Here is a 17,805-nt window from a genome sequence, read left to right on the forward strand (position 1 = left end):
TAAGAAATGGCCAAATGCTAGTATGAACAGAGGAAGCTTTCTAAAGCTAGTAGCAGCTGACAACAGAACGCTGTAATTAGCAAGTCTGATGCTAATGCACTTGTCAAGATGTTCAGAGACGAATCAAGCTCAGATTACCCGAGGTGTAGAATGCCATCCAGCGAACACCCAGCAGTACCTTCTGGGAGGTGTCATGTGGTGAATGGGATGCTCAGGTAGAAGTGCAGACAGGAGGGCGTTTGTCTGAGCCCAGCTTATTGCTGTTCTAAGCACGTGCACTTGGGGTGTGAGCTTCCTGCTAGATAAAAAGGTCAGTGAGAGTTGGGGGGAATTTGAAGTCCAAGAGGCTGCTAGTGGGAGCAGGAATTCCAGGAGAGGCATGTTAGCTATTGAGCTCTGTAGGGAAAGGTGTCCATAATAAATTGTTTTCTGTGCTATGAATGCAAGACAGGTGCTCCCAGTCCAATTATTGATCCTACATCATCATAGCCAGAAACTTTTAAATGTTTGCTTGAAGCTTTCTAGTTTACATTTAATAAATGAAAAGAAATATAAGAGATATGAAAACAGGCCCTCTTCGAGATCCATTCAAACCTAGACATGATTTGCTTATATTTGCTTATATCAAAGACTTGTTGCACTTCTTGAGCCTTTCATCTTAGGATCCTTGTGCTAGTTGGGTTAGCATCTCTCTTTTACATCTGACAGTGTACAATATATTTTCAAGCATTTTGTTTTTACTCTGTGTAATCATCCATGCTGAGATTTACTGTGTGGGGCCTGAGGTTTGTAGTTCATTCCTCCCCATTCCAAGCATTGCCCAGGTAACAATCCGGAATTATGTGACGCAGTCAGAGATTCCTTTCTTTGGTCTACACGTGCTGACTCCATTCCTGGGACAGTGTCCTGTGTAACTACCTGCAGACATCCTGCCCCCAGAATGCATTCTTAAAAATTAGTTGCAGAACACTATGGAAATGTGTTATAAAGAACTATCCTGCTGAGGTAAAGAGATGGATGGGATGAGAGAATATATTTCCAAACCTTAGCTTCTATAATTTTGTTGCTTAGGAAATCTGTTCCCCTTGATAAAATCTGTTTTCTTTTAGTGTGTGGAATCATTGTGATACTTGGTATTTGTGTCAACATTCTGCTTTGAAATACTGAACAGCTGCGAATTATTTGTGTCTAGCTCAGGACAAGCATCAAATACAGAAAAGTCCCGAGACGTGTTTTACGTGACTCTCATGAATTGATATTATAGCAACGAAAGCAGTCTGCACATAACCTTCATGATCATTTCTGAAACCTCTCTTCTCGTTATTTTATTTATTTACAGTGCCACAATTGGTTTCACTTGTATTACTTTTACTGAAGATGCCATAAAGCTTAACACAGGAGGCAATAACAAAAGCAAGTCGATGACGATAATGTGGGAGATGAAGTATGTCAGGCTTACTCATACAGCCTTCTGAGAGATGACAGCTAAGAGGAGCAGCCAGTATGTTCATTTAGTTTGCCCGTCTCTTGAACCAAAGAATTCTATCGGAAAGGACTTCTTATGAATTAAAAGCATTTAATATTAGAGTGTTTAAATTTAACTAATTGTATTTGGTATTTCCATATAGAAATAGAAGGGGAAAAAAAGTGATGTAGACAAGTATTTTGATTATTTTATTAAAATAAAAGTACTTGCATTTTTATCTTAATAAAAATGAACAAACTTGAATATACTGAGTTGTATCAGATTATTATAATAATATAATAATACTGATATTATTCACTAAGGTACATACCAATCACATTATGTATTCATGAAGAAGAAAGATTTATATTTATAATATATATATACTATTTATATATATTCTTTGAAACAAATTTTGATCAAGGGGAAAAGGACATTCTTCATTCTTCTTTTCATATATACATTGCAACTCCTTAAATCAATAGTCTGACTGCATGTGTTGCATTTCACTCAAGGATCACCAGGTGTTACACAAACAATGATTCATAAAGATTCACAACCCTTGACAAGTTATGTAAATATTTATACAAACATCAAACTGATTGGCAAATTGAGTCACAGAGAAGTGGTGTGATGAAAAACTTGCAACTTCTATATTTTTTAGATGTGCTGGATATGTGTACAGATCCAGAGAAGTTAACGAAAACTGGATTGCAAGAGCAGCAAGTGGGGTGACCTGAATAAATGGTCATGTTTCAAGATTTCAGCTTAGGTTGCTTTATGCACGATTGCACAGCTATTCCTCCAAATAATGTGAATCTATTGCATGAACAAGAGCTAATGAGACCTCCTAAGATGATGCCTGAAAGGGGCTGAAAGTATGGAGCTCCAGCCTATGGAACGCATAGCGATATTTTCTTCAGTCCCATTGGAGAACTGAGGATCTGTTTTATAATGAAAACACAAAAGACTGAGAAAACTTTTAATATTACTTATTTATATGTAAACAACACTATGCATTTAAAAATAATCTTAGTGGATTGTTTCTGGACTGCAAGTGTGATATGCTTAAAAATGCACTGACTGATGAAGTAGACAAATTCACTGCCTGATATTCCATAATAGTCCTTTCAATACATCCATGCCCTGAAGGATAATTGTGCAAATGATGATTTCCAAGGAGATGCAGGAGAGCAGACTGCCTGCCTAGTGCAGATATCAGGGAGGATCCCTGTGCAGGATTGCTTTCTGAACGCCTACCAAATCCTAACTGCTTGTGACAGAACTGGGTTTTGCCAGGTTAGTGTAAGATTTTGACTGTAGAGCCAGAAGAGAATAATATAATTCAACAAGCAATTCCAAAAAATAATGCTTCCTGTCTCATTGAGAGAAACAGCTGTAAAAGGCAAGAACATGGTTTTAAAGCTTAAATGAAAATATATGTTCAGTAATTTGGCGGGAGATCAATATTTTGTATCATTCTTTCAGTACTGTACAGTACTGTTCTGTACAGTATTGTTCTGCACTTTCCAATGCCTTAGAAATTACACCAGACTAGCACAAGACCTAGACTGGCTGAATTGTACAGAAAGAGTCAGCTGGGCAATGGAGGCAGCATGTCTTATTTAGTATAGGGCTAACAGGAGACTCAGGAATTTTTTTTGAGAAATGTTCCCAGCAGTAATATATAGATTTAATAATCTCCAAGCCTGAAGTAGATGGTCCATGAATGTGTAATGTTGTATTGCAATTGTACAGTATCTTCAAATAAAAATGTGATGATAGAGGGGCATGGAGCCTGATGAGAAAGAGTGGCCTATTGCTTCAAACTGCATGAAGATCCCTGTTCTAAAGCAGCAGAAATACCATTACTATTCTTACAGCAGAGGAGATGAGGTTTTGGAAAGATTTAAAACCCTAAGTGTCTAGGACTGCTTATGGTCAGAGAAAATCCAGAATATCAAAACTGAGGTTAAAACAAATGCCTGCAGGGTATGATTTGATCAGTATTGGTGCATGTGGGATTTTGGAGGTCAGGTGCCCTTCTTTGAGAGGTTTTACATGAGCAGAAAAAAGCTGTCAGCAGACAGCATTTAAATAGCTGTACTGGGAGATTTTAGTTGATCTTCATGTATATTATGCTTTCCGGTGGTTGTGCCTTGGGAATTTAAATCTCTTAGAGTCTTCCTTAATCCAATGAGAAAATTCTCTGTCGATATTTGTGTGTGCATGTCAGGAACTTTGCGAGAGCTGGAGATCTGTAATGGCAGAACCAATAATGAAAGTTCTTCAGACCTGCAGCGTGCACATCAGAGATGCAGTCATTTCTGTCTTGTGCCTGAAAGTTCTGAAGAATGTTCTGAGGACATTCCAGGAAGGGATCAAATGTTTTAGTTTATTGCAGCCTATGGGACTGTGCTCCCTGTTCTAGTGACATGTCTTTGGTGACCCAGCAGTGCAAGAACACTTTTGCAGCATATCCAGCAGTGGAAGTTAAAACAATTCCTCCCTCCCAAGTTTAACAAGACATACACTTACGTTCCATTAATGCAATCTTACTGCATAGCAGAAGTGCTCAATTCAATTAACCGCTATCCAAACCTGAACATTTGCTGACCTTCTAAACAATCTGGATGATGAGATCTGTAACTGTACCAATACAGAGCTGAAAATCTTCCTGCTCAAAAACTCAGAAGAAGATGCAACTATCGTCATGTCAAAGAAACTTGCTCCACAATAGAATGGTACCTCATAGAGACTTTTGCTGGTAGTGAATGTATGGATAGTCACACATTTGTAACAAAAAAGCGTAGCTAAATTTTACAATGTTCTTGTGAGATTTATGCAGTTATATGTGTTTCTTAAAGTTCTGATTCTAAAGATTTCAGAAAAAAATCAGCTTTTATTAAAGGAAAAAACATATGTATTCCAAAGTCTTGTGTTTCGGGAAAAAAAACCTTACAGTGATGCAGAGACTGTAGCTAAAATCAGAAAGCATAGTAATATTATTTGAAGTTTTGAATCTCCCAAGAATGAGCAATTTTTGTTCACTAGTATTTGAAAATAACAATAAACTCTGCCTTCATGGTAATAAGTGGCACATCTCCCATTGATTTCACTGGGCCTAGAATTCTCCTTGTCTCTTTTCTAGCTCTTATGTAATTGCTAAATAATTTCAAAAACTGGATTTTTAGGTTGTTTTTCTGTGTTTAGAAAGAAATATGAAATCTAGCATTGAACACTACAAATACAAAATCAAAATGACATGCAGCACAGAGCCAGCCTTGCTATCTTCCTGAAAAATGTAAGCCTTTGGCATTGCAGAGGTTTGTTATGGAGAATTTTACTATTCTAAGTGGCAGCAGTGGCACATTTTGAATTTAGGTCAACAGATACTTGTCTAGTCCCTAACTGTTACATGAATGCTATCCTAAAACAATCCATCTGTGTCTTATCACTGACTATCGTGCTCCTCTACAGTACCGCTCTTGGGTGATTTTGAGGAGGATTTTGTGCTAAGAGGTTTCTTATTTCTGTAATGAACTGTTATCCCGAAATATCCTATTTGTCATGATTCTTAAATAGCAGCATCTTAAATCAAGAGACTTAATATAACAAATCCTACTATTTTGCTGTGATTTCCTTTTAATTGGGTTTGAAAGTGATGGAAATCCAGTGTGATCAGATTAGGCTAAAGCATGGCTTGGACTGCATTAGCATATAAGGAAGTAAGATTGTCTTTCCACGTATGGATCAGTAACCTCTATTCTGTTGAAGGAAACAGAAGTGTTGTTATCTGTTTACTTACTATTATTTGAAGTGGATAGGGAATGGGCAAATAGCTAACAGCATAGGGAGTACTTTTAATCAGAGACTGTTAATCAGAGACTGTAAAACATAAATGCAAATTTTTTTGAATCCCTGTTTCTGTGAGATTATTGTGGGTTACTCAGTGACAGAATCGTTAACCATAAGGAGATATATTTTAACATGTGGTCAATAAGCACAGTGGTATCTGTAGGAGTCTGTGCTCATGTTAACCCTAGCATTAGAGTGGACTGCAAAATGCTTAGGGCTTAAACTGTAAAAGGAATAGAAGTTCTGATATGATCAAAATAAGCTTATATCAAAAACATAAGAACAAAACAAAACACGGCCAGTCTTTAATTTTTTTTTTCCTTTTAATTGCTGGAATTTTCTTGGGTGTGAATGTTGTTTATGGAGGTAAAATCTCAAGGGAAAAAATCATAGAATTGTAGAATCAAAGAATGGCCTGGATTGAAAAGGACCATAATGATCATCTAATTTCAACCCCCCTGCCACGGGCATGGTTGTCAACCACTAGACCAGGCTAGGTTATTCCAAGGTTATTCAAGGTTATTCCAATCTACATCCCAAATTTTTGACTCTATTAACCATAAAGAGATATTTTAAGAAAAGAGGTATGCAGTAATTCTTTTCCCCCCCAGAAAGCAATTTTGAAAAGAATAAGGCTGAATAAACCCAAATGATGGTGGGAGAATACAGGATGAGCTGCCAGAATCCCTTGGATTGTTCTCTGAAATAAAACAACCCACTAAGCCTATGTTATATTTCTCATCCACCATCAGTGCATGTGTCCCAGGGGGATAAAACACAACAGACAGCCAAGTACAGGAACTGGGAGCCCACACATTCAGGGCTTTGAATCAGAATGTGGGCACTCAACAAAAACAACCTTTGGGCAGGTATTTTCCTCCCGCCAGAACAAATGGGTAATGAAGTACAAACAGAATTAATTAAAATTATTCTTTCAGTAGATTTCAGGTTGCATGCTTTCCAGAGTTGTGAGCCTCAGAGAATATTCTGATAGAGAAGCAGCCAATGGCACTGTGTGGATTTTCTTTCCCCCATTTATTTTTCTTACAAAAAGACAAGATAATGCTAATATTTATAGTCTGTAAGGATTAACAAACTCCCTGCAATACTCTTACTAGGTAGGCTTTTAACATGTTGTTTAATAAGTTGTTTAATAAGTTGCACCAGGGGAGAATCAGGTTGGACACTGAGAGGTGCTTCTTCTGAGAGAGTGGTCAGGCACTGGAACAGGCTCCTCAGGGAGGTGGTGGAGTCACCATCCCTAAGGATGTTCAAGAAATGTTTAGATGCTGTGGTTTGGTGAGAAATGTTGGTGGCGGGTGGATGCTTGGACTGGTTGATCTTGGAGATCTTTTCCAACCTTGGTGATTCTATGATCCTATGAATATTCACAATGCATGTGTGAGAAGACTCAATCAGGAGAATTGTGCTGTCACAATGCTTTGTGTGTCCAGCATAGGTCAAAAATGGAAAGTGATGAAGGGCCACTGACAGGTGGGAGGAAGGAAGCATGATCCCCTTTCTGACCACAAACTACCTTCACAGGCAGAGATACATGATCTACCAGCCTCACATCCTTTGTGTGCTTGTACCTCCTGCACGTTGGATAGCTGTGTTCCCAGGACAGGTCATGGTAGGTACCCCAAGGGAGATAACTTTTTTCCTGGGTAAGCAGAGCCCTGCCTAACTGAATGGGAAGAATAATCCAGAGCGTGGATCTGGGACAAAGTCACAGAACTGGCTTCTGAGTGCACATCTACAAGGTTCATTGGCTGCCTTGCATGCTACACACCTGGGAATCTCACATCTAATTTATCTTGAAAAAGGTTAACTACCCACAAAGGAGGCTGAGAGAAAATAAATCAGCCTGGTAGTTAAATAAAGAAAGAAAGAAAAAGCATTTTTTAGATAACAAGTTACAGTGAGAATGAGCCTGCTAAAAGTAGGTAACGCTGAACTTCAGTATTGTGGCAGATTAAAAAAAAAAAAAAAAAAAAGATTGAGAGCCGGTGTCCCGGCTGTGGGCAGGAGGAATGGGGAGGGACAGGCGTGCCCTGCTCCGCTCTGCACAGACGTACGCGCCCTCCGTGAAGGAGCTGAGCCGGGCGCGCGGTCATGACGCTGCCCGGCCGGGGACGCGAGTCCCAACGTCGCTTTGCTTCGGCTGCCGACTCAAGGAAGAATTTATTCACCAGAAGGAGGAGGACGATGAGCCCGTGCACTTCGGTGAGTCTGCCGGAGTGGCTGAACGAGAAGGCAACCGCCATCCCCTTCCCCCAACACAACCTCCCGGCTCCTCGGGTACTGCGACAAGGCGCTTGCCACAGCTCGGGAAAACCCGTCAAAGAACACCAAGCGCATCAGAATCCCATGCCTTCCTCACCGCGCAGCTTCACAACACTCGTTTGACAAAGAAGGGATCCCCACCCAACATGGACCCACCCGCGGGGCGGGGCGCCGCCTGACGGCGGGCGGAGCGGCGTGTGCCCGCCCCAAGATGGCGGCCTGCTGGCAGGTAATGTGCGGCGGCGCGGCGGGACGGCTGTGTGAGGGGAGAGTTGACCTTCTTGCAGTAATGTTAGACCCGTTAAGGGGTTTGCGGTAACCCGAGCTAGCATTGCTGGAGCTGTGTCGGTGTGTTTTTCTAATCCTCGTGAATGGCTATGAGAGCACTGCTGAGTGCTCTGTGCTCGCTCTCTCCCTTTCCTGTTGGCGGATGTGAAATGCCGCCAGATGCGTTTATTTACTTGCTCGGATGCAAGTGGATGTGATTCCTGAAATTACAGCAGTCTGTTGGTTTTTGTGGCTGCAGAGCTGACTTTGGGTAACAGCGTGAGTGAGGAGGCAGAGACCTCAGGCCCGGCTGGGGCAGGGGCCGGGCTGTGAGTACCCTTGTTGAGGCAGCAGTCGGACCCGTCTGCCCCTTGTTGTGGTGGTTAGCGCGGAGGTAGTGGAAGCATAGGAAGTAGTCTTTCAGCACTGGTCTCTGTCGTTGCCAAAGTACTGAGGCGTGAGCTCTTTGTTTTTGCTTGGAGGATGTGGAGGTTTGTGGGGGCCTTCTGTCCAAAGCCTATCTGAGCTGCTTTCCCCTAGGATCAGGTGCAGTCACCCTGTTGAGGAGGTGTGGGCTCTGTGTGAGAGGCTGAGCTGTTCTACCGTCTGGTTCTGAGCTTTTCTTCCATCAGAGACTGCTTGGTAGCGGTCTGACTGGTCTGGGAAATACAGATAGAATCACAGAATGGCTTAGGTTGGAAGGGACCTTAAAGATGGTTAAACTCTGATCCCCTGCCATGGGCAGGTTTACTAACCACTAAATCAGGCTGCCTGGGCTCCACATCCAGATTTCAAACACAGATAGCCTCCATACTTCTTCTGAGCCAGATTTGTATGGTTCCAAGCTGTATTTCTTATACTTTTGTTGAAACAGTTTGAGATTGCTTATCCCTCCTAGTTAGAGAAGAACAGCTGACTGTGGCAAAGAAGGCTGGGCTGGTCAGACTATGATCCAGCCTGTCAGTTGGACAGCTTGTTCATGGTTGAGCTTGCTGAACAAGCCTGCAAATCAGATGAATCCTGGGAAAGGTAGGCCATTCCTTGCACTTCAGCGAAGGTACTTACTATGAACTTTTAATAGCTATTTTCATGAGATTTTTTTTTCTTTTTCTATCAGGTACATTTGTATTTATTTATTTATTTTCTTATCTTCTTCTCATGCCATTCTGCTTCCTGCTGGTGGCCAATAGCTCCAACAAAGAAATGATCAGGTGTGAAGTCTGTCTCAAAACTGGCAAAGAAATATCAGCAGTTTCTTGCCATACAACCTGCAATGCATATTTCCCATAATATTCATTTAACTGTTTATGCAAGCAAGATGAATGGGCATTTTAACTTTGCCTTTTTTTTTTTTTTTTTTTGGTGTGTGTTCTTTCTTCCCCAGGTGAGATGTAAACTCACTTGTATTTTTTTTTTTTTTTTTTTAAAATCTAAGCTAATGTGAGATTTCTTGGTCATTAAGCTAAGGAAGGTTAAGTTGACTTTTCTTCTGTGTGTGTTTAACCCTGATTGTAGCTAAGGTGAGTACTCAGTGATAAAACCATTCTGAACTTTTTGTCTTTGGAAGCAAGTGTGATTTTTGTCAAGGAATGAACTGCCAATTGCATGCATGTTTTCTTTTGGGAAGGGAAAATGATTACTGAAGACAGCACTAAAGTAGAGTATAAAATATGCAGAAAGCCCTTAGTAAGGGTTATTATTTTGAAGAGAGATGGGAGACAATTGCTAAAAGATTCATAGTGAAAAATAATCTTACAGGAAGGTCTTTATAACCCATTGAGCTTTTCAGCTTCTGTGTGGTTCTGAAGTCATGGGAAATAATTTCAGTGGTCTCCTTTTTTCTGTTACTGTTCCATGTTAGAGATTGGTCACCTTTTTCTGTATTATGTGTACATTGCATATTTCTGGGTTACGATTGAATTAGCTCTGAATAGAGATCCTAGGAACTGGTAGGTTTTTCTTAGTGGTAGGATGGGTCATTTATTAGTTTCTTTGTCAGGCTCAGATATATGAGCTTTATGTAGTCTGGATCCTATAAAAATTCAATACTGCTACTTGGACAAAAAATCAGGCCTTGAACTGTTATAGCCAAGCATGTAACATCTCTGTCTTGATGGTGAGATTCTGAAACAATTTCAGGATATAATCATTGATACCTACTATGCCAGTAACTTGCTAGGTGTCAATGGTTTACGGGCTGGTTTGGCCCGGTTCTAGACTAGATGGTGACTAGAAGGGTGGAGGGATCCGCGGATCCGCACCCCCGGAAAAGGAAAATAGGGGACCCCGAAATAATTGAAAACAGCGGCAACAATCTGAGGTGAAACAAACTAATTTACTAAATATGGTATCAGCAGAATATAAGGAGAGAGAGAGAGAGTGTGTCTGGAAGGTGGATCGGCCTCACCACAACGCTGAGATGAGAAGTGCAGTCCAGTTGAGCCGATGGAGAAGCGCAGGCGGAGAAGCGCAAGCGAAGCAGCGCAGGCAAAGAAGAAGGAATCAGGAGACCTTGCCGGGAGTTACATCTCCTCGCTGACCGCAAAGCACTCTGGGGAAATGTAGCTCTTCTTCTCCTCCGGACAGGCACCCGGAACTTGAGCATCAGCAGTCAAACCCCCAGTGCATTACATGATGTTATGACGTGGAATGCTGATAACCAAAAATCATGAAACCATGACACTAGGTTTGCCAGAAATTGTTGTTGTCAGTTCATTTCTTTAACTATTGTTTTAATTTGAGTTGGGTTTGGGAGTGGAAGAGTAAGAGTAGTAGGAGGAACCAACAAATGGTGAGGAGACAGGCAGAAGACTTGAGTCTTCATAAGCTGTGCTTATTTTGTCCCTTTTTAAAGTCTGTTATTACCACTAGCTGTTGTCATTCCGATCCCCTTTAAAGAATTTCTCTTCCAGTGCAGCCAGTAGTTGTGCATTTTGATGTGCTGCAGCAGTTGCATGAAATTTATATTTATAGCTCCTATGCGACTCTGTAAGATTTTAATAATAATTTTATTTCCATATTTGCTTTTGTTTAGAAGAATATGTTTACTAAGACATTCAAACCCAACCTGCATCAAGTATTAATATGAAACTTTTTTTTTTTTTACCTTTACCATTTTCCTGTGATACACTATTCCCTTATCATGATAGTATATGCAGTACCAGAAACCAACTGCGCTGTCTTGCAAGCTGGAAGACATGCAAATAGATGATAGTCTGTGAATGCAGCTGACATTTAAATAAGTAAATATAGCAGTGATTATAACTTTTTTCTTAAAAACAAACTGAAAAAAAAAACCAATAAAATCCTCAATGTTTTTTGAGGTGAAGTGAGAATGAGAAAAAGAAAGAGGGTAAGCTCAGCTGGGTGTAGGAATGTGCTGTGGTTCTGGGTGGCAAAAGATGCAACAAAACCTGGAGCAGCCCAGCGAGTGAGTTATACTTCAGAAACACATTGGCAGGTAAATGATGCTCTGCTGCCCCTAAATTCAGTGGTTAATTGAGAAACACCATTCTGAGGTGTACAAGTGTATATGAGGTGTGGAGCATCCTGGTTGCTGGTCTTCTAACATCTAAGTGTTGGACATGTTGGTTTCATTTGTTTTTGCTCTCAAAACCAGCTATTTTTTCTATATACCATGGTCACTTGAAAGTGGCAGTTATGTAAAAGGAGGCAAAATGGAAACAGTTTGTCTCCAGCTCGAGCATTTGCTGAGGCACTGACTAGCCTAGAAACTAAGATATTACAAATCTCTTGGCAGTTTCATGTGTATATTTTTACTTGACCTGCTTAGGAGATAATATGTAAAGAGAAGAATGCAATAACTGAAATTACTGTGTGGAAACAGGAGGGGCAGGCAGTATAGAAACTGGAATTAGATATAGAGATACTGTGAATAAAAGAGTAAAGAGGAAGAGCAACTGGAAGATGTGACAATCTTTTATAAAGACTTATATTGTGGAAGAATCCTCTTGATAAAAGAGCTAAATAACAGTACTTCCAAGATGGGGGAAATTGTGCTTCTGACTGAGGAATAGCACAGTTTGTGAACTCTTTTGTGTCAGTCTGGAGTAGTTCATAAAATCTGGAATTATCAGAATTGTCATTACTATCCTGAAGATGACTTAAAAGACAGTAACATCTGTCACATCTCTATAACAGACTGAAGTATTATGTTTTTTTGGGTAAACACTAGGTGTCGTTACTTCTGCTTCCCAGGTGACAAGCATGGAAACTGGCAAGAACATTGAAGATCATTTGAAAGTCCACAAAATGAAGAAGAAGATACTGAGGAAGCAGGTCAGAGCCCAGCATACGTTGATGAGACACGAGGGCATTGAGTGCATCTCCCGTGCTACACAGGTGATTGACAATTCTGATTTTGGTGGCATGAGAAAATACTGCTTAACTGTGTTCTGCCCTCACGTATGTGTTGACTAAAATGTGATTCTTTTAAAAGCTCTTACTGAGACTGAGGGTTTTCTGTGCTATTTGCTTTCAAAGCAGAACTGTACTTCATCAGTTTAATTTTGGTGGAGAGACTGTGACAGCTTTTATATATATATATATATATATATATATATATATATGTGTGTGTGTGTGTGTATGTATGTATATATATATATTTTAAATCTTAAACAGTAGTTCCCTGAGCTGGGGAGAGCAGCTGAGCATGAAAAATGTTACCTTTTGAAGGAGATAGAGAAACAGGAGAAAGGCCTGTGTGATATATTTTTTTTTCCCTTTCTCTTTGGCCCTTAGCTTTTGTATCTTTCTTCCTGATACACTTCTTTATGAAGTATAATTTGTCTCATCTGTTAACTCCCTGTTAAGAAGCATGTATACCTTAGAAATTTTTTCCTCATTTTCTTCACCTTTCTTGTTTTAGGCTCTGGTTATGTAGGAGTTGAACTGATTGACTGATTTGTAGCTGTTAAAAAGGGGAGAACATTCGTTTCCCTCACACAAAAGGGAACGAGAGAGGGGGTAGTTCTGCTTTTTTACAACAGTCAGTGAACTGTACTGTGTTACTTTATTCCCTAACCTACCAGAAAATTGCCCAGCTTTTTGATCTGTTAGTTTTCTGCTTCAGTAGAGTTACAGCAAATCAGAGGCACCTAGCAAATACTGGTGTAGCAAAACGTGCATGGCAAGATCTTTCAGATAGAGGAGAAATTGAAGTGTCTTACTTCCCTCTGTGGGTTGTGGGGAGTTGCTAACTTGACTTGAAGCATATTGTAATATTGTATCGTTTACTGTAGCTTTGTTCATCTTGATCCCTTAAGTTCTTCCCATTCTGAAACATAAGAATCTGTGAAGTCTTTATGCTTCTTTATGCTTTGTTACTCGTTTGTAACAAAATTGGGCTTAGTTTTCGCTCAAATTTCACACCATATGGGCATATCCTAAAATGACCCAGCAATCTTGCAGATTTTGAAAGTTCTTTAGAGTAGGGCTGTGTTCTTCTCGTTTTGCGTGGAGATGAGTACATGATCCAGGATTTTATTCCCCTTGTCACTGCCCCAGATACCAAATCATCTGTCTGATGTATCCAATGAGTAGTTTTTGATTTCAATAAATTCCTCATGGATGACAGAATGTTTTAATAAAAGACATATGAAACAAATTAATAACACTAGTGATAAACTTGAGAATACAGAAATTGCTTTTAGTCGTTGTGTGAGAGTTTGATTATACTGAAATTGCTCATTCGTGAGAATGTGAACGGTTGCTGTAAGTGCTGCTGTTGTGTAGAGAAGGTCTGTGTAGGCAGTGTGCCTTCAGCCAGTGAAAGCACTGCTATCAGTTTCCTCATTTCCTTTGTACACCTGTGATTCCCATTAGTAAGATTCTAGAAAATAACGATGTTTGATCACCTTTGAAAGATGTGATCAGTATGCACAGTATGATGTAGTTTTAAAAGTAAGGGTTAACAGAGCCATCACAATAGGCACAATCACAGCAGTATGTTATGTATGCTCACTTGTTTTGAAATATTTTTTAATAATCCCTCTGTTCAGTTTTAAACCTCATTTTCAGTCTCTTAGAGAAGTGAAACACTGACATTTGAAACTTTTGAACACTTTGCCAGCTTTCAGAAGTCATAGAGCATTTATAGCATTTAAGGAAAAGATCATCTGAAAGCCTTCTAGAAATGTATTACATGTAGTCAATATGAGTGAATTGTTAGTAGTTTGGAGTCACCTGAGCTCTATCAAAACTTCTAGATTGCATCTTCATTTAGCCTAAGAAGAAGTCTTACACTTCCTTCAACCTCCATGGCTAGATTGAATGTCTAGGTATAGTATATGGTTGCCTAGAAGTTAAAAGAACTTACAAAGTTTTTTTAAAAGGATCTTTTTTGTAAAAGAGTCATTTGAAAAGTTCTATTTTTGTTTTGTTTCTGCATTCTCTGATAATTTTGTACATAAATCACTGTGAAAGCCCTGAGTAAAGGAATTAGTCATTGTGCTCAAAGTAATCTGTATTAATAAGGATGGGAATAAATCCCTTTGTTTATAAAAACAAGAGGGTGCATTCTCAGATGAGAGCACTGGAGGAGAACTCAATGCTTTGTTTATAGAAGCTGCTGTATGGTGAGATGACAAGGAATGTCTGTCTCTTTATGCTCAAAAAGACTCCTTAGCAAGGATTAGAAAGCCTTTCTTAACAACCAAAAAGAATCACAGTATCTGAAGATTGTTGTGTTTGATTTTGAACAATAGCAGGGCTCTAGGAAAATTCCATTTTAGGAAACTCAAAAATGATGTCTGCCAATGTCACTTTTTTCATATGATACACTTCACGCATATGCCAGTCTGAAGCTGAAGTGATGTTGTAACAGATCTTGCAAGCACTTCTCCCAGAATTTGTACTGGATAGACGTTGCATTAGTCTCATATATCAGGCCAATGAAGATGTAGAATATATGAGTAATCATTTTTTTTCATTATAATATGAACTACTCTCTGAGTAGTGATTGTTTTGGATCAATCAATAATAATCAGTAATAGTAATTTTTATTTATTATTTCTCCTCAATTAGAGCCTAGTTATTGCCAATGCAGGCCTGGGTAATGGGATGAGTAGACATCAACTGCACAGGATAGTAGAAAACTATGGAATGGTGGAAGCACTTCTAATGCCACCGAATAAACCATATTCATTTGTGAAATACGAGTCAACAGAAGAAGCCAAGAAAGCCTTTGATGCCCTGAATGGAAAAGAAGTAACACTGGAAGACTCTGACCAAAAAATTGTTTTGTATTGTAATTTTGTGGAAAAAGGTACTTATCAGTAAAATTCTTTCATAGCACTTCTCTTTGCTTTTTTTCTTCTTAGATTGTAAATGTAGCTAAATACACGCTAGTCTAAGGAAGCAGAGAATGAAAGCTAGGCTTTAAGATTCAGCAGAGAAGATTACCTTTTGTCTTTGGTTACATGGTAAGATAGGTGGCCATGAAGTAGTTTCAAGACCATTCATTGCTGCACATGAAGGTCCTCTGATTTGAGGAACTAAGCTGCGACCCAGGTGACTTTGGGATTCATTGGGTTGGTTTGGACTTCATTGGGCTGTTTGTTTGATGACAGTCTTGTGATCTCAGTGTCAATATGGAAAACAAAATAAGATTTCTGCTTGTTTTTTTTCCTCAAACTTAAGCTAGGACAACAACTATGCTTCTTTCTATAATGTTTTATAGTGTTTAGCCTAAGACTTCCTTGTGATGATTTGTACACTGAATACAGCAGTATCCAATCAATAGCTTTAAAAATGCCCAGCCAACTAGGACAGCAAACTGAAGGCTCCTGCACTGCTAGCATTTCTGTTCTTCTAGATATTGTATTATGGTCCTCCATGTTTGGTTACAGAGTGCTTCCCTGGATGACAAATACATATTTTAAAAAAAGAAATCATATTTTTCTCTGGTTGTTGGAAGCAGGGATAAATCACTGAAGTTCTAGAGTCCTGAAATGATTGGGAGATTTTTTGCAGTTATTTTAACAGGAGGATCACAGGCAGCTTTGTGTTTGAGTAGTGTGGAGTCTTATGAAATTTAAACAGTAAAATTTAGAAAGTGCTTTCTGTGAAGCAAAATTTGGGCCTCAACATATTTTGCTGTGTTAGAAAGGATTCACCAAGTTAGTCCCTAGTGAAGGCTCCATTTTATCATTAAATCAAATGTTCCTACAGCCATAATGTATTCCCATGTAGGGATTATATGGCCTCATTAAGACAATCTGCTCTTTTTTCATGCGCTGCAGTTTGCTGGAAGAATTCTATTCCTACAAGCTTGCCTCCAGACCTCAAAGTCATTGAAAATGTTATTTCTCCAGAGGAAGAAAGGAAGATGCTGGAAAGCATTGACTGGAGAGGAGATGAAAATACTCAAAATGGTGGGCAAAATCAAAGTAATTCTGACCTTCTTTATGTTTATCCTGTTATTTTATGCAGTTTCTGGTTACAGGAATTATGCACATTCATAAGTGTTGTTTGAAAACCTCCTGTATTTTTTTTTTATATTTTGGAAATGGGTTTTATATTGCATGTGATAAATCAGTGGGGACAAGTGATTTGAATCAGTGTGCTGATTTTATTTATTTGAATAAGATTGCCACATCCAGAAACAAGTAGACTTTTTTAATAGACAGCTTATGTCCTACTTAAAATCAATTTCTTCTTTTAAATCAAAATAAGTCAGCAGAACACACTTTCTGGATGCTTTTGTTCTTTCATTTGAGTTCTGGGGGATTAAAATCTCTTAGTAAATGGGAGTTGGAATCCAATTCGAGGTTTCTGTGTAAGTTTTGTTTCTTGAAACCATTGGTGTTGTTATGTTGACCTTTGTTGACTTGGTGACTGGTCAAAGTAAAGGATCTTGCTCTGTCCTTAGATTATCAATCAAGTGCTTGTCTAGAAGTTAAGCCAAGAATAAAGATGCATTAGGTATGGGTCAGTAAATTTGTACTTCTTGCCTATGTAAGAGCACAGTTTGTTTGACTTTAAACAGCAGCAAATGCAATGTCCTGGTGAGTTTTCAGAAAGTAATAAAGCACAAGTGTGTGCCATGTAGAAAAGGGTCACATACGTTGTTTTAGCTGCTAATGAAGGAATGTTTAACAGAGATCAGATGAGATAAGGGCACACAGCAATTTGCCTGAACTGTTTATGTCATCTATCTTTGAATTTGTATCTTCTCACAGCCCAGAAGACTTTAAAGCATAGAAGAGTAAAACATTTTGGATATGAGTTTCGCTATGGTAACAATGATGTTGATAAAGACAAGCCTTTACCTGGAGGTGAGAACTTCCCCATTAAATAATACCTACTTTGCACTGACATTTGAACCATTATGTAAAGCCCGTAAGTCTCAATCAGGTATGGATGTGAGATTCTAGTTAAAAGAGAGTTGAGATGCTCTAGATCTAGATAGAAGGAAAACCATTAGTGCATCTTAAGCACACTCTGAACAGTGCTTTTGAGTGGGATTTATTCCAGATTGATGCGGGTGCTGGAAGCTTGTTCTCCAGTCACTTGAAGCCAGAAGTTGCTGTCCTTAGCTGAGGTCAAAACAAATAAGGTGTTTGGGATTGTAAATGTCTTTTTTTTTTTTTTTTTTTTTTTTAAACTTTTCTAACATAAAATAAATGTTAGTGTTTAAATTGAATATTACTTTGGGGTTATGCTATAAATTGCAATATATATTTATCTTGTGCTTGAAGCTTGCTGGAAACACGCCAAAATTTTTCTTTGGATAGAAAGCTATTTTGACAGAGTTTGAATAATTCTTATTTGAAGTTAAGAGCTGTGTAAACAAAGTGAGTCAGCTCATGGTCTTACATTTTAAAATAGTAAAATATAGGGCTAAACTCTTACAGAACGTGAAGCTTTTTAAGATCATGCATGGGTCCTGTGGTAGATGTAGCTTTCAG

General features: G+C 39.0%; 1 protein-coding gene across 3 annotated transcripts in view; it reads left to right on the forward strand.

Annotated features, from left to right (window-relative positions):
• The first annotated feature begins 7,689 nt into the window (after window positions 1-7,689).
• The window catches only part of ALKBH8 (alkB homolog 8, tRNA methyltransferase), a 44,882-nt gene continuing 34,766 nt past the window's right edge, over window positions 7,690-17,805 (forward strand). The window contains exons 1-5 of one of the 3 annotated variants that reach the window (XM_085216265.1): window positions 7,690-7,838; window positions 12,072-12,238; window positions 14,921-15,161; window positions 16,138-16,284; window positions 17,077-17,172. In XM_085216265.1, coding sequence (XP_085072391.1) covers window positions 12,104-12,238; window positions 14,921-15,161; window positions 16,138-16,284; window positions 17,077-17,172 — 619 coding nt within the window. In that variant the 5' untranslated portion in view covers window positions 7,690-7,838; window positions 12,072-12,103. Of the gene's footprint in view, window positions 7,839-10,233; window positions 10,563-12,071; window positions 12,239-14,920; window positions 15,162-16,137; window positions 16,285-17,076; window positions 17,173-17,805 lie in introns of those variants that run through there. The other 2 variants (XM_085216263.1, XM_085216264.1) reach the window with 2 other exon arrangements.

The sequence above is a fragment of the Meleagris gallopavo genome, chromosome 1 (genome assembly GCF_905368555.1).
Source record: "Meleagris gallopavo chromosome 1, MGAL_WU_HG_1.1, whole genome shotgun sequence".
In the NCBI taxonomy this organism is placed as follows: Eukaryota; Metazoa; Chordata; class Aves; order Galliformes; family Phasianidae; genus Meleagris; species Meleagris gallopavo.